We start from the raw sequence: 19786 nt of genomic DNA, 5'->3' as shown, positions 1-19786 counted from the left end.
CTGCTCCGGTAGGTCGGTGACTAATGGTGCAACTGAACTGGCCGCCACACTGTGCGTCCCTTGGCAGTCCATTTTAGGGGGGACTCACACATACACACTCTGACGCATGTTAGAGCAACATGTTATCTACCTTCCAGTACTAGTAACGGGGCAGCTTTTTAAAGTACCCACCTCATCACGTTCGCTGTAAATTGGCCGCAGCCTTTTTTGTGTGTTAGCAGTAGGCCATCTCGCTCTCACTCTCTATATCTAGTTCTCTCTGTATGGAGGGTTGAAGTTGCGCGCGCATACGCGTTGCTGTATGTGCGACAGTTTAATGTTTATCTCAAGCATCTCGTCCAACCCTGCCAGAAAAGGGTGACAAACCAAACTGGGAAAGGGGAGCTCAAGTGTGTTTGTGTGCTACACCGGGTTGGGCCCACGGTGCGATGATGGTGTAGGTTGAGTGTGTGATTTTTGGAGAGTTGTTCACAGTGTTTGTCCATTATCGATCGCTGCTGCTGCGTACTCAAATGCGCGTTTGAGTTCCTCTCGTGCGCGCGCACACACACCGTCGCTTTCAAATTGGCTTTGCCACAGAGAACACTTGAGCACACACAGTGGAAAAAAAGTGATTGATAAGATGATAACAACCGGGGAGCACACGGCGGGGTTGCCTGTTACCACCCACACACGCTCACCCCACTCGATACGGGGTGGAAAAAGGTGTAGCTTTTCCAACTTTCCCCATTCGCACGGGGTAGTAGTAGGCGATGGCGGCGCGCTAGGTGAACGCGTTTTCTAACCGTCATTTCGCCTCCATGTGGGTTCCGTGTGTGTGCGCGCGCTAGTACGCAGTGTAAGTGGTGTGTGCCACCGTTTTAAGCATCCAGAGCTGTATGTGTGTGCACACACTTCGGGTGTTGCTCTAGTGGTCTGCAACACCTCTGCAGCAATCGGACGTCAGTAGAGGTTGACGTTCCTGCCCCATCGCACCTTGCTGGTTGTTCCGTCACACACGCGCAAGGTGCACACGCCGCACGCACAGGTTATTCCGGGGAGACGGAGCCGCCCCGCCAACCCTTGGTGTAGGGAAGGGTCTGAACAGTTTTGGTGCCTACTGCTACCACCGAAAATAGAGCGTCTTTAATGACGGATCGCCGTGCGTCAGTCGTGCACGATTTGCAGCGTTACCGGAAGAGAAGGTAGTACGAACGGCCGGTGGTGTGACCGTGTTGCGTTGCGTTGCTCGCGGCTGCGGTGATGGTCCCGTGTTGCTAAGTGTGTCGCTAAAGGTGTATCCATCAACACGCAGTGCGCTCGTGACGACGGTGTGTTTGTGCGGTGTGCAGAGATGAGCTCAGTGTTTGTAGTTGTGTTCGTTCGGTGGCTTTGTTGTTAGATGCACGAAAAGACACGAACTTCTGCGATCACTTCTCCGTGTGGCTTATACCAAAGTGGCTTTAAGGCACAAAATTGAGACACGACCCTGAATGTTTCTCCCCACTACCATCTGGTTGTTCGGCAAACAGCTTCCTGTGTTCGGGTCTTTATGTCCTTTACCAGCAAGCCTACACTTTCCCTTTCCTCCAACACCGGGGCCAGGGCTAGCCACAGATCACATTACCTTCTCGCGTAGGTGGACAAACCGTGCAACAACATCTCTGTGTGTCCAAGCGCGCATGCGGGAAGGCCAACATCTCTCCCACCTAATCCACCGAATCCTGTCACACAGAGTGCACATACACAGGGGCCTAGCGAAAAATCACATCATTTGCCAGCTGAACCCGTCCACTCCGGGACTCGTGCGCGGTGTTGAATGCTCCAACTCGAAGGGCCTGCAAACGTTATCTGGTTCGTTGTGACAAGTACCACCGCCCGAGATAAGATATCGGGTGAAGTGGTCGTGCCTCACCAGAGGGCGCTACTGCGCCCCGTACACTTTGGTACTTGGTGGAGCTCTATCTTGCGTTGTGTCGTCAATTTTCCGCCCAGGTGGGCTTAAGTGTGTGTCTGTGTGTTTGTGATTGTTCATGTATGTTTCGTCGCTTTAGCCTCTCTTGTGCTATACCCACCCCCTTGTTAGGGCAGCAAAAAGTGTGTTTTGTGTTTGTCCAGCCAACATGTGTTGCGCTCTATTATTGTGTGTGTGTTTGTATGTGTTGAAAAGTGATGTCTATTAGCTCGGTTACTCCGGCTGTGTCCCCGTGAACTCCATGAAGCAGACTCTACGATTTGCAATTCATTCCGGTGAAGGATATCGCACATCACGCATCATTATCCAGCCATTTCGCGCGGCATAGCCATTTAACACACCCGTGAGCACACTCACACACACATCATGTGACACAACCGTTCTTTGCATCTCCCTTGCAGCGTGTCTAGGCCGTCCAGGTTGTGTTCTACCCTGCCCCTCGTAACAGATACGCGATCCGGCGGTTGCAGAGAGACCACCATCACCACCAACCAAGAGTGTGTTTTTGAGTGCAAATCGATCTCTCGTACCTACAGTGTGTGTGTTGTTGTGAATGTGGAGAAGACACCATTTGAAGAAGAAGCAGAAAAGCCACGATATCCACTTGCGTATGCGCGTTGTGTGCACGTCTGTGTATGTGTGATTGCATCGAATTAGTCAGCTACAACTGCGCCGGACTGACTGACTAACAACCCGGAGTGGAGAGGGGTTGGTTTGCCTGACTCTCTCGCGCTCCCGAGGTCTCTGCAGCTTTCGGAACAACAGAGTGTGCGGCGGGGCCTCCTTGGTGTGTATATGTGTTAGGCCCCATACTACCAGCTGTACTGATAAGAAAGTCATTCGCGGCTCGTTTCACCTCGTTTCGGAACGGCGAAACCGGAGCGCGGCAGGCAGTTGTGTGAATCGGTGCCGTTTTGTTCGACTCGCTGTGTTGTTCGTTCGCTGCAGCTTTTTTTCCCCCCGTTCCGCGGCAGCACATCCGGCAGCGACGACCTGCAGCAGCAGCAGCAGCGCTGAAAGCAGTTGATTGGTATCGTCTTCCATCACCAAACGTGTCTGCAGTGTAGCGTTTCTGTGTGCGTTAGAGTGTGTGCCGTTTTTACTCCCCAAGTTTGGCCATGAGTGCCTCGAAAGAGTTCGAACGGAACGAGGCGATTCGCAAAAGCATACGGTTGAAGGCGCCGGTCCGGATGGAGGTGGCAGGCACTGGTGCAACGACGACCACGACGAGCACCACGACGACCGCCACATCACCAGCACCACCGCCGTTCACATCGCCCACCGGGACAAGGCGGCCAGTGTCGCTGATGACCTCGCCGTTGCCGTCGCCCCGCCTGGCCACGCTCGGCGTACGGGAGCGCAACCTACGCAACGAGCTGGACAGCGGCCCAACGCAACGCACCTCGTACCTGCAGCGGCCTACGCCCGCGGCGAAACCGGCCACCGCCCGGGTCGACATACGTGACGGATACTCGCTGAAGCTGAGTGACATTACGCGAGCTCCCGCTGCTGCTCCTGCCGAGCCTAAGATGGCGACCAATGGGGGAGTAGCTGCGGAGCAGCCGAACTCCGAATCGGTCGACATCCACTCGCTCTCGGTGCTGCAAACGCTGGAGCGCCAGATCAACACGATGGAGTTCGACGAGCGGATGAAGCAGCGGCGCGATCTGCTGCTCCAACCGCCGGGCTCCCCGGGCTCCCCGATCATGAGCTCCGCGGCGATGGCCCGCCGCAAGGACCAGCGGCCCGTGCACTACGGTGAGCTGCCGAGTCTGCTCAACACCGGCATCAGCGATGTGGCCACCGGCAACGGGTTCGGCTATCTGGACCGGGAGGACAGCGGCGCGAACGACGACAGCGACGACGAGCTGGCCCACGCGCGGCAGAATGCATTCAAGCGCGGGGAGGAAGGTCGCAGCTCGACCGGCGGTGCTACCGGGTACAGCATGAAACCGAAAGCGACCCGCATCATCAACCGTACCGTGTCGGACACGAAGAACGCAGAGGCTGCTGTTAAAACGATACGCCTGAAGAAGCTTGCCCCAAAGCCACCGGTTGCCGTGGTGGGGATGAAGCCCTCGACAGCGGCACCACCGCCCGCCTCCTCCACCACGGCTGCCGACAAAGGAAAGGGAGGGTTGGGTTTGGTGGTTGGACGCGGTGGAACCAGCGGCGGCACTGCAGCAACGGTTGTTGGGTCATCCAGTGCAACTGGCAGCACATCGACGACCGCCTCCTCCTCCTCTGGAAGCGGTGGGACGACAGCTACTGGCAGCGGCGGAGGGGTCACGGGGTCCAAACCGGCGGCAATCACGACGGAGAAGAAGATTAGTGCCGAGGTGCTGAAACAGTTCGCGGCCGCGCAGACACAGAAAGTGCAGGTAACGTGACACTTGAATGAGCCGGTGCGGTGCCGTGACCAGGATCCACTAATCGGCTTCGGGTTAGAGGCGGTCACCGCCGCCATTGAGAGTTGAGTGACCGTGGTGCAATTTCAAATTGGTGCGGGAATTTCGGAACAAAAAACCCTGAAGACACGACACACGAGTGCTTTATGGCACTGGCGAGAGTGTAGGCACATGGGGTTATTATTATCAGCAAGATATACTACGGACTGTCCCCGCTGGAGAGAGAAGGCTACGAGAATAACCTATTGGTACTTCTGTTGGGAAGCCCGAATTAGCCCTGAAGTGTTTACACAGTCACATTTCTCTGAAGAGACATCTAGAGAAGCGTGTACACACTATCTCTCGGGATCAAAAGTTTTCCATTTGTCCAACTGCTCCTGCTGTTTCTACTCTGTATTTGTGCTACGGATGCTTCAACCCTCCGTGTGTAAGACACATCATTTCGCTTGGGCGTTGTTGCCCTGTGGTGAGCTACCCATGTCAGCCGTCTCCATACTATCTTGCTTATCGGCTCTTGATGTCGCCTGCAAGCACAGCAAGCGCAGCGATAAGATAAGTGTGAGCAATTGCGCGACACAAACGTTGTTACCATCAACCAACCCCCTTGTCTCGTTGTCGGCATCTCTCGCAACACGAAATGAGCGAACCTTTGGCCCCTTTTCTACCCCGCCGCCGCGAGACATTCGTGTGGGGCGGGGGGCGTACTGCTACTGTTCCGACTGAAAAGTGCAATGGGGAAAGTTTTCTCAGAGTTTGCATGAAAAGAACATCCACCAACGGAGGAAAAGGCAAAGGTTAAAACACAGCCGTGCACGTGAAGAAGAACTTTCAGTCGCTACCACCTCCAGTTATCACGCTCGCTCGTGTGCGTATGATTGAAAGGGCTTCACTTTGCGATAGTGTAGATGGGGCTTTACCTTTTTTTTGGTCGTGATCGATCGATCACACACGCCACGGTAGAGAGAGAGCAGAATGGGGTTGTGGTGGCGGTTTTGTGCGTTTGATTTCCGCATCGGTTGAGCAAAATGAAATGAAAACAACACACGAAACATTGGTCCGATAATTGGTCCGCGCTCACGATGTGTGAAAGAGTTTCATTTCCAGACACATCAAAGTGAGGCTGCGGCATAGTGAGAGAGAGAGAGGCGAACAATCGCGCAGATGTGATGATGGGATCACTTAAGCGAAGGAGACTTGCTTTTCCGCCGTCGAGCAAAAAGGGAATAAGTTTTTATCCGTTTCCCCTGGAGAAGCATCATTTCTATATTCTGCACCAAGTACTTTGGAGTTGGGTTGTGGTTCATCTGCTCTGGCGTGTGTCCTTAAGAAAATAGTACGCCATTCCGATGTACCTCCAAACACAAAAGGCGAATGCGGAGAAGATGTGTTCAGCTCACCTGGCTACACCCTTCCACGACGGAGTACGTGAAGGAAGGTTCTTTGTTACTCAGTTTTACACCTTTTCTTTGCTCTGTGCTCTTGGACAAGCGCTTGTTATTGCGTTCTTTCATTTGCTGCTGCTCCTGAGCTAACGTTGTAAGACCAATACATACCCCTGCGGGAGCTGTAAGCTCGCTTCTTTTTGGGGCAAGATCCAGCTGCGCTGTGGAAGCTGTATGTGTGTGTGTGTGTGTGTTTGTTGTGGGGAATGGCTCGTAAAGAAAATTGAGCTTTGGGTTGTATTTTTTACGAGGCAGAATTTAAGGTTTATGGTCCTTCCCCTTAAACCACCCCCTCTGCTGTGTGGCTGGACGAATGATTACCGCCAGACGACGAATGTAGTTGCGGCACGGACAAGGCTGAGTAGCCAGCGGGAGTAATTCGGAGTAACAGGGGTAACTCTCCCCCGCGCTGGCATTAGTAGTGTCCCAGGCTTATGGTTACAGCCCAATTTATGACAATATTCAATGCGAAGGTACTGTAGGCTGTAAATAAAGATGCCTCATTTCTGGGGCGCATTTGTTTGGGACCGTTTTTGCCGTTGGCAAAATCTTTGCTACATACAGACAGAGGGGGGTAGCGTTAATAAGCGAAGAGTTAGCACATTTTAACCAGAGTAATGAACTGAACGTGGACCCCTAAACGGTTCAGTGTTGTGAGCCTGTGCCTGCTCCATGTATGTGTTGAGGATATACTTACTCGGAGCGATGTGAGACTTTCCATCAACAAAAACACGACCTTTTTTGTCCAAATAATTCCGCAATGTGTGTGGAGATACTTCCTCCGGAAGGTATTTGATGAACACAGTGAATTAGTTAGCAATCAGTCCATCCGTGGTTCCACTAGCGGGCAACTTCCAGTACGTTAACAGTTCGGAAACGGTTACCCGTTTCCTGATGCTATTTGTGTGCAGTACATATCCATATATTCCATAAAGCAACCATCCACACACAAGGACGTCTGGCTCATCAAATGCAGTTAGATTGCATATAATTGGCCCGGCGGTGAGCTGTGTTTACATCTCTCTCCCCTTCAATAACCATGCTAGCTTGTTTTCAAGGTGATCAACTCCATCCATATACACAGCGGACGCGGAGGCAGCACCTGACCGATCATCTGTGTGGCGTATGTTGTGGCGAGATTCGCAATCGAAAGGTGCAACGCGATGGACGATGAATTCCATTCCGTTTCCAACGCAATTGCTGCATTTCCGTTATGCGCTTGTTTTGAAACCTGATGGATGTGCTTGCTAAGCTAGCCTGTTCGCTGTGCTAAGATTGCAAACCTTGACCTTCTGGACACAGCTGTTGTTGTGGGAGCCTCTTGTCGCCTTCATTAGCAGCTAGAGCAGTGCGATCTTGAAAGGTCCATTAATCTTAGATACTCTCATTAGTTCACATCTTACTGTTTAAGGGTGATATTGTCTCTAACGGGAGTTGAGAACTTACCTTGTTTGGTAAAATATGATGCCTTTTTTTCGTTTGATACACGGGAATCACTTGTATTCTTCCGAATTTCCCAACAGACCAACACAGAAGTTCGCGTATCGACTTCTTCCCACACGGGAGGGGGGGCTCTAACGAGCATAAACAAATCGTGAGAGTTCCCAACAACACCGGTCAAAATGGCAGTGAAGAAGGCGAAGAATTCGTGTTTGTCTTGATGCGTTGATGTTTTACTTGGCGGGAGCGTATTTTTAGAATTACGCCAGTCACATCTCCGCTATTTAGCTAAAGGAAAAATATCAGCATGAAGTACACACCCCGGCACTTTTACTAGACCGGTAGTGTGTGTGTGTGTATGGGTGTTCTATTTCTCAGTTTTTCGTGTGTTTTTTTTCTTTCTGTGTGAATGCATGTTCGCGGAAAACGGCCGTCGTCAAGCTGCGTTCTGTTTTGGTTGCACTCGGGCGAAAGGTTATGCCTATTATTAAAGCTAAACTTCTGCCTCTTCTGGGAGTATCATCAACCTTTTCTATTGCCCGTGTATTGCCTGTGTTGGGGAGGCGTGTGGCGGATTGTAACAAGCGCCCCGCCACAGATGCGAGAAGGTGTAACGCACTACCACGTATTTATGACTTTCACCTCGGACACTTGGATTTTTGCTCTGTGTGCGGCCCTATCGTTGTCATAATGCCGCAATGATTTACGACCTGACAGGCCGATCGATTCCTTTGCAGGCGAAGGATTGCGGGGAAAAGGGGGGAAGTAAATACTAAGAAAATGGGCACCCGAAAGCCCCACCATGAAGGCGAACCAGGTGATGGCAGCAATTCCCAGCAAATCTCCAAATGGTAATGGGCATCCGGTTTTTGGCGTTGTTTTGAACCTTTGGATGCCAGGGGATGCCCCAAATTCCACCCAGCAAAGCAATTGATATTAATTTCCCTTTTCTTTTTTTGCTCTCTTCCTCTAGGGCTCCCCAAATATGCAAATGCGCGGTACGCCCGCCCGGTGGCGATCGGGCGAGGAGCACATCGGCAAGTACAAGCTGCTGAAGACGATCGGCAAGGGCAACTTTGCGAAGGTGAAACTGGCGAAGCACGTCCCCACCAACAAGGAGGTCGCCATCAAGATCATCGATAAGACGCAGCTGAATCCTTCCTCACTGCAGAAGCTATACCGCGAGGTAAGTACTAGCAAGGGAGGTTGAACGAAGACATCAGGACCACCACCTTGCTCCTTCCCAAGAAGAAGTTTGGTGACGATGGATGGTAGTGACTGATTAGATTTTGGTCGGTTTAGGAAGCCGACGAATCCAAATAAGAGTTAGATATTCAGCAACACACCGAGCGACCACCTACGAAGAAGCTCTGATTCCCCTTAAAGCCTCTCACATACTCATTAGCTTTGCTTGGGCATCGTGATCCGCACCGGCGACAGCAGCTTGTGTATCTAATCTGTAATTCGAATCCGAGTGACACTTTCACATCACGCGCGCGCCTTTGTCGAGTAGGTTGATTAATGCCTTCGTTAGCATGTGGATGGCATCGGAGGCACGTGATGGTTGATAATTGCTGCCTTTTCATTGCAAGGGAAAAGTGTCCCATCGGTGAACACTGGATACTGCTGATAAATACCACGTGCGTCGGCACGAATTGGAGCATGAGCAGAAATTTGGTTGAAATTTCACCTTCTTGTGGTTATCAGAACTTTGAGGTTGTTTTCATCTTATGATGCATACAGTGAGCTTAGTACATTTTAAAATAGAGAAAATCTGGTTGAAGGTAAACTTACACAAAAAAAGGAAAATCTAGAATTCTGAGAACCTCATGACATAGGTACACAAACTCTCATTGTCCCCGTTTTTGCCTCGCGCAGTTCATCCGCAATAATGAACTCATCAATATTAATAACATTGAGGCGAGAGCTGTCGCTAGGGACAATCGGCTAGCGTTGGGTTAATTGACACTCCTTTTTATATAGCTATCCCCCCCCCCCCACCCCCACACCCCAACCACAATGTGCTAATTAATATTAATCCACACACCTCCTATCACCCTCTGCGGTTGGTGTTCTTTTTTTCCCTTTTGTAGGTGCGGATAATGAAAATGCTCGATCATCCGAACATCGTGAAGCTGTTTCAGGTGATCGAAACGGAAAAGACGCTCTACCTGGTGATGGAGTACGCGTCCGGTGGCGAAGTGTTCGACTATCTCGTCGCCCACGGCAAGATGAAGGAGAAGGAGGCTCGCGCCAAGTTCCGACAGATCGTGTCCGCCGTACAGTACTGCCATCAGAAGCGAATTATACACAGGTAGCGTATACCGAGACCTCCCTCCCCCAGCCTTTATCCTTAGGAGGAGGATTCATCCTCAATCAACTCACACTCATATGTCCCCGTCCGTCCGTTCTCTTTTTAGAGATTTGAAAGCGGAAAACCTGCTGCTCGACAGCGAGATGAACATCAAGATAGCGGACTTTGGCTTCTCGAACGAGTTCACGCCCGGCTCGAAGCTGGACACGTTCTGCGGTTCGCCACCGTACGCAGCGCCCGAGCTGTTCCAGGGCCGCAAGTACGACGGGCCGGAGGTGGACGTGTGGTCGCTCGGCGTCATCCTCTACACCCTGGTGAGCGGTTCGCTGCCGTTCGACGGTGCCACGCTGAAGGAGCTGCGCGAGCGCGTCCTGCGGGGCAAGTACCGGTAAGTAAGGGGGAATGTGAGGTCCAAAGAGTTATAGAGAGCTCAATCATACGGTAGATCGTATAAAAGACGTTAAATGAATTCATTTAAATGCAATCTGAATATCTGAACTACTGACCTCTATAAACGCACGTGTGTGTGTGGTGTACACACAGCATTCCCTTCTACATGTCGACCGACTGCGAGGTCCTGCTGAAGAAGTTCCTCGTCCTCAACCCATCGAAGCGCGCCAACCTCGAAACGATCATGAAGGACAAATGGATGAACATGGGCTACGAGGACGATGAGCTGAAGCCGTACGTCGAACCGTTGCCCGATCTGAAAGATCAGAAACGGATAGGTAAGACGGGTACTGTATGCTCCACTAACTACTCAACTTGTACACCTTTGCTGTGGCGTGTTGTTGTTGTTGTTCTTGTTGTTGTTTGTCATTTCTCGTTCTGTTGTTGTTGTTCCTTCTTCCGTGCTCTTTCCTCGTTCGTTGTTTTCTTCATTTCGAAACGTTCGCTCGATTCGTTCAATGGAGATGTAAAGTTCAATCTTTTTTATATTCAATTTTAGTCTTCTTTCAAGTTTTTCAAAACATTTGTCTACAATAAGTGCGTGCCATTTGGGTAAACGCAATTTTGTTATGTTTTTTTCACATACACTCATTTCCTAGTCATCTCTCCTCTTTGCCAAATGAACTGGCGCGCGTCACCTGTACAAAACGAGATAATTCATGCTAAAAACATGATGTATAGTACACATTTTGCCTTTTTACCACATTTTTCTAAAAAAAAATATGCCAAAATTTAGTGCCAATTTTGTACATTCGCTAAAACACCTAAAACACAACGATTCACGTGCGTAGAGTACGCAAAAGAAAGAAAGAGATACCACTTGGTATCTGTTTTCATCGCAACGGCGCTTCGCTATCTAATCAGCGTTCACTCATTCCATGTCAGGCACACCCTCACACTTACACTCGATCATATCACGCGTAGGTTCAAAGATTCAATACATGATGGGGTACGATGGACATCCCTCGCCAGACGAGGTGTAGTCTCGTCTGTATCCCGTTTCTGTCGATTTAATGCTTTTTTTCTATCTCACGCCACACTTGCATTGGCATTTTCAACAATCAACGTTTCGTTACATCTCTCAGCTACCTTTTTTGTTCAAAATTCCATACACTTTTGTACACGATGGGGTACACGTGTATTTTAGATCTTTTACCATTCTCGTTTGCTTGTGACGTGTGTGTTTGTTTGTGATGTTTTGATCAGCTAAAGTTGCGTTTTGATTTGTTCCTTTCTTTTCGTGTCATTTCTTTTATGTTTTCCTTTTGCACGCTCTCAAAGGTGTGATGTTAATTGATTTACAATATTTTGGTTTTATCCCACCTTCATGGTTTTGTCTTGCCTCCTCCTTGAGCAAATTATCTCGTTTTGGTGGTACGTGTGTGTGTGTTCGATGGTGATTTTGAATAATATTTCAAAATTGTTTCATACTGTTTTTTTTCCCTCACCACTGCGCCCTCGCAATAACGCAAGAAGGCAACCAAGCCGTCTTCAAACCTCGCCTAAGTACATCAAGATTTTCAACATTCAACATTCAATGTTTTTTTACTTCCATTTGTCTTCTCAATTCCTTACCTTATTAATAGTTAATTGTTATTCTTACTCTCTATATCTATATTATGTGCATGTGGTTTGTTGTATTTTGTAGAATTGAAATTGATGCTCGCCTTGGAATGCTTACGATATCATACGATCGTTTCCGGATAAGCAAAGGCGCCTTTATAGTTTCATCCCAAAATGCCTCAAAATGGAATCATGTTGTATCTCTTCGGTTCTCCATTGAATCAGTCCGTCCGAATTGGCATTCATCGACCATTCGACCGAATTGGAGTGCTTTACATACATTTCTTTTCTTACTATTTTCCCGTTGAAACACATGTTGAAGCCAACGTAGAATGAATTAAAAAAGAACAAATTGGCATTTCGTTGCGCACATGCAGTGGAAAAATTCGTAAACCCAATACATTTTATTTTTTGAGGACTAAAATATTTAAATTAATTTTTGTATTTTGAAATGCATTGTTGTGGAATGTTCTGTTGTTCTGTTTTGGTTTTTGTGCGGTACCCGTTCGTTACATATGTTACACGGGGATGTTCCTATTTCTGTGTTTTTTTTTATATCGAAAATGCTCGAACCCCCCGATGCAAGCGCTGACTGAAGATATATGAATCGATGCGAAGAATCAATGACACTCAACACACACAACACGCTAGAATCAATTGGGCCCACTTCAGAATAAAGTCGTCTCGTTCATATCCTTCACTCGTGTGCAAGTACTACTAATACAGTTCCATCTCCCCCTTTGTAATCCTTTTTTGGGATAAAAACTAACTCCCCCCCCCCCTTGCCCGCCCCTTCCCCTTCAATAGCATAATTAGTGTTGTATGTCTAACCAATAAGTACGTTACGTGTGTTCAATGGTTTGTCTGTCTCTCACATACGCATCCTATAATGATTTTCTTCTGCTTTCTTTCTTTTCTCTTGTTTCTCGTTTCATTTGTTATACTTTCCATCAATACACAATCGTGTGTGTGTGTCCGCATATGCGCTTATCAACGATCCCTGATATATGCACTCTTCCACACGTTGTATGCGTGTCCCGCACCAATGTGTCCCCCCGTATGCGCGTTGGGCGTGCTTTGGCGGATTGCGTATACTTGCGGCGCGGCACTTTGATCTGCGTGAATGTTGGATCTCGATTGTCGTGTTATGTTTCGATTTGCAATGAACTGGGAAACCAATCCTGGTGTACAACCAAAACATAATGCTAACAATGTGTGATCAATCTCAACCGATCGACCAACGTGCGACTACCACGAAACAAACCAAAAAAAAACCACACCACCCACACCATATGGTCCACAATCGATAACCTCACCACATGTACGTGTGTGTGTGCGTGCGCCGTGCAGAAGCGTTAGTCGCGATGGGCTACAATAGGCAAGATATTGAAGATTCATTGGCAAACACCATGTACGATGACGTATTCGCCACTTATCTACTGCTCGGGAGAAAAAGCACCGACGTAAGTTTGGGTTTTCTTTTGTTTGTTTGTTTTCCTTTCGTTACAATGTCCCCCTTTCTATCCATCCCCACTCCCTTGGTCCTTGTAATGTTGCCAATTATTATTTCGCGCTGTCCGAAGTTCTTACTGTCGTTTCGTTCAGAAATCATTAGTTCCCTTCTGTCCGACGTCTCTTGTGCGCTAGAAAGCTTCTGTATCAAAAATAGTGTCCAGAAGCGGCACAGTATCATCAGAAAATATTACATTTTTTTTTTTAATATCAATCGCTTTAAAAACGAATTTTATCAACCTTTTTCTTCTGTTGCACGCCTGTTTTTTTCATTTCGTTTTGATTTTGTACAATGTTACTTACATTTTTACTAAAGCAAACAGAGCCCCAGAGCGTGCACCTCAAAAAATGATCTCTAATTATCCAACCCCCTTCACTCACTCACCAGCTTCTAATAGCTGTAACTAAAATGCTATTAATTTCAAATTTCAAACTCACACATTGCAAATCATTATTGCGGCAGGGTTTTTAACTTTTATCGTTTTGTTTTGTTATCGTTTCGGAAGCGTTTCAATCTCGCGTAGTTTGAACGTGCCAGTTACTTATAGTTCGTTTCGTCTGACTTTGTTCTGCCTTTATTCTTGACTATTCAATTTCTATTTTACCAATTTCTTTCCTTTCTTAGTTTCGCTTCTCGCCGCTATTTTTTTTTTACTTATTATAAACAGAAATTCTAGCACGTAGAAAAGAACACTCAAAATCCCCTTTTCCATATTGTTTCATTTCGATTTTCATCTTTCACACTCTGCTGTATAAGCGTTTAAGAGAAGGCATATGGTCATTTTCCCGCGAAGTTAATCGGCAATGGAATGAAGCTTTTGAGCGATTATTACTGTGGAACATTTTGTGGAACGTAAGGTTATTTAGTGACTCACCAGACAGCAGACACGTGGCGGCAGTTGAAGGAGTAAATAAAACCCACGTGCTCATAAATTGTAAATTAAATCGCGATACACTACCGATGGGAAAACATACTGCTACCGACGAAATGGCGCTGGCAAACGAGACATTAGGGTACTTGAAATCGCACTCAGCAATGAGAGGATGGCAGTATCTGCTGGGCGGATACCAAAAAGATAAGGAACAACCAACCACGGCCGCATCAATCCATCTTCCATACACAATCTTTCCCCCCCAGTGTGCCACCAAACCCCAGCATCGCCAGCAAGTGACGCGGTGACAATAAGAAGACGGACCAGCCTGCGCGCCTGTATTAGATTGCTGCAGTGTGCCGCCACCGCCATCACAGGGGCGTGATAAATATTTGCACTTACAGCCGCACATCCCTCGTTACTCCGATGTGCTGTCGTCCTTCTGCACCGTTCGCCACCAGCACCCGACGACCGATCGTGGAGAGATGCGCGTTTATATAGGCAGAGCAATAAATTCCAATTAATGAAACTGGCGGCCTGGGTTGCGCACACACACTGACACACCTAAGCCAAACAACTGCGCCAAGGTTTCCGTCCCGGATGGGTGTGTGTGTGTGGGGATATTGGCATGAATGCGCGGGGAATACTACGGTCACGTGTCCAGTACGTATGGCGGGATTGAAGATCACGCTGCTGCCGCTGCCACGGAACGTCATTGAGCGTGGAGAGCAACCTTTGCACGTCTGAGCGGCCAAATGTTCGCTGTTAATAATCGTTCCGAGTTCCCATTCCAATGCCGAACCAGTAGAGAGGATTTAGCTGACCAAAGAAATGCCTCACATTCAAAATAATGAATGTGTTAGCAACTGCCGTTTGCTCGGGAAGCAGTTGTGTTATTGTCGTTGTTTTAAGTAACCAGTGAACCGAAAAGAATTGTTTCGCGCGTCTCCCAACCTCCTTGCCATCCCACTTCCTTCCGCATAACTCTCGTTTTTTTGTTTAGCACCTTCCCTATCCCATAATACCCCAAATGTGCCCCTAATTATACACCACTAATGGATGATTTTCTCTTTGTGTGTACGATTTGCTGCGCCACGCAACAGTCCGAGTCGGACGGGTCCCGGTCCGGATCGTCCCTGTCGTTACGTAACATTGCCGGCAACGAGGGTGCCGCAGCCGGTAACTCCCAGGTGCAAAGCCCAACGCATCGCGGCGTGCATCGAAGCATATCCGCGTCCAGCACCAAACCGAGCCGGCGAGCTTCCAGCGGTGGCGAAACTCTGCGTAAGTATTGGTGGTGGCTCCTGGCGGGTTCTATTTATCCACACAGATACATACACGCGTGTTAGAGACAACCCAACAAATGGCGAACGCTTCTAGAGAGGTGCTTTATCATTGCTGTTAGTGGGATGGAGTAAAGTTCATTTATAGAATTAGGAACAAATTTTGCTTTCGAAAAGTGTGAACAGATCTCTTACGTCTCTGCCTGTTTTGGGCTTTTCAACGCTAAGAAACGAAACTAGTCTTTAACGTATAACAGTCTAACAGTATCTTAGCTACCAACACAATTGGAATGATCTCTAACTCTAACTTCTACTGATGTTCTAATACAAAATCAAATCCTCTCCACGTCCTGCGCATCTGTTCACACGCAATTAACGCCCAACGAGAAGCACAAGGGGCACAGAAGGGCATAGCACAGATAGCTGGCATGGCTACATACTCTCTACTAACACCCTGCATTCCCAGACTGTCCCCGGGGCGAGCGGGCGCGCGCGCCCCCCGGGGCTCGACGGTATTGCCATGAAAAATTTAGAAATCTTCCAACGCTTCATTACAGGCGTCGGTCCAACGACGGCCGTGGCCGCAGCCGCAGCTGCCGCCGCCGTCGGTGCCGGTGGTGGCGGCGTGGGCGGCGGCGGCGGTGGTGGCGCTGTTGTCGGCAGCATGGCAGCGGCGGGCGGTGGCGCCGGGACTGGCACGGTGGTGGGTGGCGGTACCGGCGGCGGTACGGCCAACGTCACCGGGAACAGTGTGCTCGCCGGTGCGACCAACAACCACAGTTCGGGCACGGGCGGTAGTGGCGGCGGTGCATCTGAAAGAACATCGATGTAAGTATCCTTGTGGGGTTTGTTGTGTCTTTCAATGGTGTGTGCGTGTGATTGATGCTAATTTTCTTTCCCCTTTTTTTTGGCAGAAGCAGTAATTTCAAGCGTCAAAATACAATCGACTCGGCGACGATCAAGGAAAACACGGCACGACTGGCCGCACAGAACCAGCGACCGGCTTCGAGCATAACTAAACCGATTACCTCGGTAGACAACTGTAAGGGAGAATCAAAATATGGATACTTAGCACACAAAACCACGCTTTACCTAACGTCGTCTCTTTTTCCTCCTTTTTTCCCGACCACTTTGCAGCATCGATCTCCAGCCCGGCGAAAGCGCGTACTACCAGCAGCAGTACGAGTACCAAGTACGATCCGAGCAACGGCTCCCGGACAGTAGGCCCCAGTGCCGGCCTAATGCCTAGACGGTCCACGACGCTGTACGAGAAAACGTCGTCCACAGAAAAGACAAACTCCACCACGGATCCAACGTAAGTTTATCCATGCGGCGCTCATGCTGTGTGGAAGCGCATCACTTCAAAAACACCACTCACGATTGACGCGGTTCAGCTGTTGTAGCTTTCGATCTTGCCCCCTTTCACTTACTCCCCCCATCGCCCCTTGAATATCCTAATACACGTATATTCGCTCGTGTGTTCGCAGTCCATGCGCCCCAATGGAACTGAAAGTGATTAATGAAGGGGATTCTCCTATGGGAGAAGGAAAATGGCAAAACAATCATCCTTCAGCTTCGTTGGCAGCGCACTTCCGTTCCCGGTGTGGCTTCCCGATCTCTCAAATACTGATTGATGGACACACAAAACACTTACACACACGCGCGCAATGTAATAAACCCACCTGTGTGTGTGTGTTTTTGTTTGTTTTTTTTGTCCATTGTCGATGTTGTTTTACCCCTCCCAGTTCTTCTCCTGCTCGCCAAAACAATCCAGAAGCACCTTGAAGCAGTGGCTTGAAGTGTTTTTCTTATTTCATCGTTCTGTTCCTTCACTCGTGGAAGAGAACTGGGATTTAAAGTGGGAGCAGGGGAGAATAGAAAGTTTATTTGATTAACTTAGTTGCGTGCGTGTTTTAATTCAGCCAGGCCAGGAGTTTTGAACTCTTTCACTCTCTCTCTCTCTTGCTCTCTTGCTTAGGATAGAACCGTTTTTCGAGGATTTGTTGTTTGTTCACTGTTTGAATCCTGTTTTTAATTTCTATTGTAGCGATTTGACTCCTTTCGTTGGCATCTTTTTCAAGTTTTTCTTTGTTTAAAATCAAACCTAGATAGAAGGAAAGATATTGTAACACGAAAACTTGTACAAACTACTACTTCGCTTCGGTCTGGTTTGGAGCTTTTGTTTCACACGTTTTTTCTCTTGTCCTGTGTTTTCCAATTGGTGGGGAGGAGGTTTTGCTTTCCTTTTTGATGGTTGCGTTGTTGTTTTTTTAATTTTCCGTTTTGGTACAATGAATGTGTTCTTCTCTTGTTTATAGTTTCATTTTTATTCGGGCTTCAGAGCCTATATTTACATCCTTCAAAGCGTGTTCACACTATTGGCATATCAAAACCGTCATTCATCAGTATCATTACCATCCATATGAAAAAAAAAACAATTGAAATTAAAATTCACCCATAATCCTGATACATTTGTTTTCTCTGTTTCTCTCTCTCTCTCTCTCTCTCTCTCTCTTTCTCTATTTCTGCTCTCTGTGCTCCTACTACATATACAATCGGCGATACGACAAATCTGTTTCTATCAATTTCTTTTTCACTCACGCTATTACTTACATCGTACACCAAATTCTTTACATCGACGAATATAAATTGAACGCAATTTGCGCGCTGTGTGTGAATACCCTCTTCATTGTGGTAAAACAATTCCATCAACAACAACACAATCGAACAAATGCCCTCTATGTGTGTGTGTACTCTCTCTTTCACCTTCCCTTTTCCACCCTCCCTTACTCGGCATTATAGTAGCAACAGTTTCGTCGCACCAATACCCGAATTCAACCGTGGCAACTCAGCATCGGCAGCTACTAGTGGTGCGGGTAGTGGCGGTGGTGGTGGTGGTGGCGGGGTAGCCAACAGTGGCAGCGCTAACACCACCGGCACGGGAACGACCGGGGTCACGACCGGTAGCACCGCGGGCGGTGGCGGCGGCGGCGGCGGCGGCACCACCACCACTGGCACTATGGGCGGCAGCGGTAGTGTTAGTGTTGGCGGTGCCGGTAGCGTTACCGGTGGTGGCAACGGTGGTAGTAACATTGGAGGAGGCGGCGGCGGCGGCGGTGGCGGCACCGGTAAGGGACATGTCAAGAGTGCATCCGTCTCCAGTCCCGGTCCGTCTGCCGACAGTACTACCAATAGTGCCGCCACGAACGATCCCCTCAGACAAAGGTATAAAACACAATGTTCTCTTCTCACTCTCTCTCTACTAGAGTTGTTGTTTCGTTGTTTTTACTCTTGTTTTCGTTTTACGGTTTTTTGCGTTCTTTCATCGCTGTTGTTTGCTCGTTTTTCGCTGACCTGTTTCTCGAAAAACTAGCTGCGTGTGTACATGTGTACTTTGGTTTTTCTTTCATTTTCTATCTTAGTACCGAATCAATCGATCAGTTTTCGGATCTTTTTGTTACCTTTTGTTGTTGTTTTCGTTTAGTTTTGAGTTTTTTTTTGTGCATACAGAAGTTGTACATCTTTTTCACTTCATAGATCATGTTTTGTTTTGTCATGCATCATAATAACACATGTCACAATGGTCGCCATACGCACTTTTATCCATTTTGCGGTTTTGCAAAAATGGTCCCTGATTTTGCTTTTCGTTTCGTTTCCAGCCGGAAACATTCCACCATTTGTTTGAATAATTTTGCATAACTTAACAAAAAAACAAAACTTTCCAAGACCTTTTTTGTTATCACTCCTTTCCTTCTACCTACCACACCTTTCTCCTATCATCGCCCATTCTTCATTGAGCCGCGGGAAACACGTTATTCCAAACATATATATTCGTTTGTGTGTTTGTGTGTGTGTGCCTAACATCTTTGGCTTTCTTTTTTATTATCACACGGTTTGTTCAATTTGATTTTGAATAATATGCTCTCTGTACCGTTTTGCGTTGATTCTTCTTGTACCGTTTTTCTACCATTCTGTTCCACTTGCTCTCTTTCTTCTTCATGTATTGTGTACGCTTTCTCGAACTGTGTACGTTCTTGCGGAAAGTTTATCCCTCTCCAACATGCCAAATGGCGCAAATCTGATCCGCTGCGAAGCTTGAACATGTGCACCAAGTTTCACCATGTACCAGTTCAAAGTTTCCCATTGGATTCTCTTTACTATTGGTTTCTTAATCTCTTTCTTATTGGATCGCTTCTTAATCATCTCGTTATTGTTGTTCGATTATGTTTTCGTTTTAAAACTCATCACACATTTTAATAGATTTTTCTTTTTATGTTTCAAACAATCTTTCACTGATTCTCGTAGCGCTTGGTATATACATTGAGAGATCGTGTTTCTTATCCATCATATCTTTGTGATTCTCTTTTTTTTCTTTTCCATCGAAAATTGAATCATGCCCTCCCCGCGCACTGGGTTCGGATTTTTTGCGCCACACTTTTCCGTGATGAATATACCAAAATCAACAACAACAACATAAAAAACCCGCAATAAATCCCGAAAACATATAAACAACACATTAACTGTGTACCACACACTCTACCATCCCCC

General features: G+C 47.9%; 2 protein-coding genes across 18 annotated transcripts in view; both read left to right on the top strand.

The window, feature by feature from the left end:
• Positions 1–3168, top strand: part of LOC120900457 — a 67733-nt gene extending 64565 nt beyond the window's left edge. The window contains exon 3 of the mRNA XM_040307489.1: positions 2356–3168. Within this exon, the coding sequence (XP_040163423.1) occupies positions 2356–2364 (9 nt within the window). The 3' untranslated portion in view covers positions 2365–3168. The remainder of the gene's footprint in view (positions 1–2355) is intronic.
• LOC120900454 (MAP/microtubule affinity-regulating kinase 3) overlaps positions 1–19786 on the top strand; it is a 59891-nt gene that overhangs the window by 21270 nt on the left and 18835 nt on the right. For 12 of the 17 annotated variants that reach the window (XM_040307465.1, XM_040307463.1, XM_040307473.1 and 9 more), the window contains exons 3-12: positions 8218–8430; positions 9338–9558; positions 9665–9946; positions 10102–10295; positions 12922–13034; positions 15059–15239; positions 15772–16066; positions 16153–16280; positions 16376–16553; positions 18041–18463. In XM_040307465.1, coding sequence (XP_040163399.1) covers positions 8218–8430; positions 9338–9558; positions 9665–9946; positions 10102–10295; positions 12922–13034; positions 15059–15239; positions 15772–16066; positions 16153–16280; positions 16376–16553; positions 18041–18463 — 2228 coding nt within the window. The remainder of the gene's footprint in view (positions 1–8217; positions 8431–9337; positions 9559–9664; positions 9947–10101; positions 10296–12921; positions 13035–15058; positions 15240–15771; positions 16067–16152; positions 16281–16375; positions 16554–18040; positions 18464–19786) is intronic. The other 5 variants (XM_040307480.1, XM_040307479.1, XM_040307468.1 and 2 more) reach the window with 4 other exon arrangements.

This window comes from Anopheles arabiensis, chromosome 3 (assembly GCF_016920715.1).
Source record: "Anopheles arabiensis isolate DONGOLA chromosome 3, AaraD3, whole genome shotgun sequence".
Taxonomy (NCBI): Eukaryota; Metazoa; Arthropoda; class Insecta; order Diptera; family Culicidae; genus Anopheles; species Anopheles arabiensis.
This window is presented reverse-complemented; position numbering and strand designations above follow the sequence as displayed.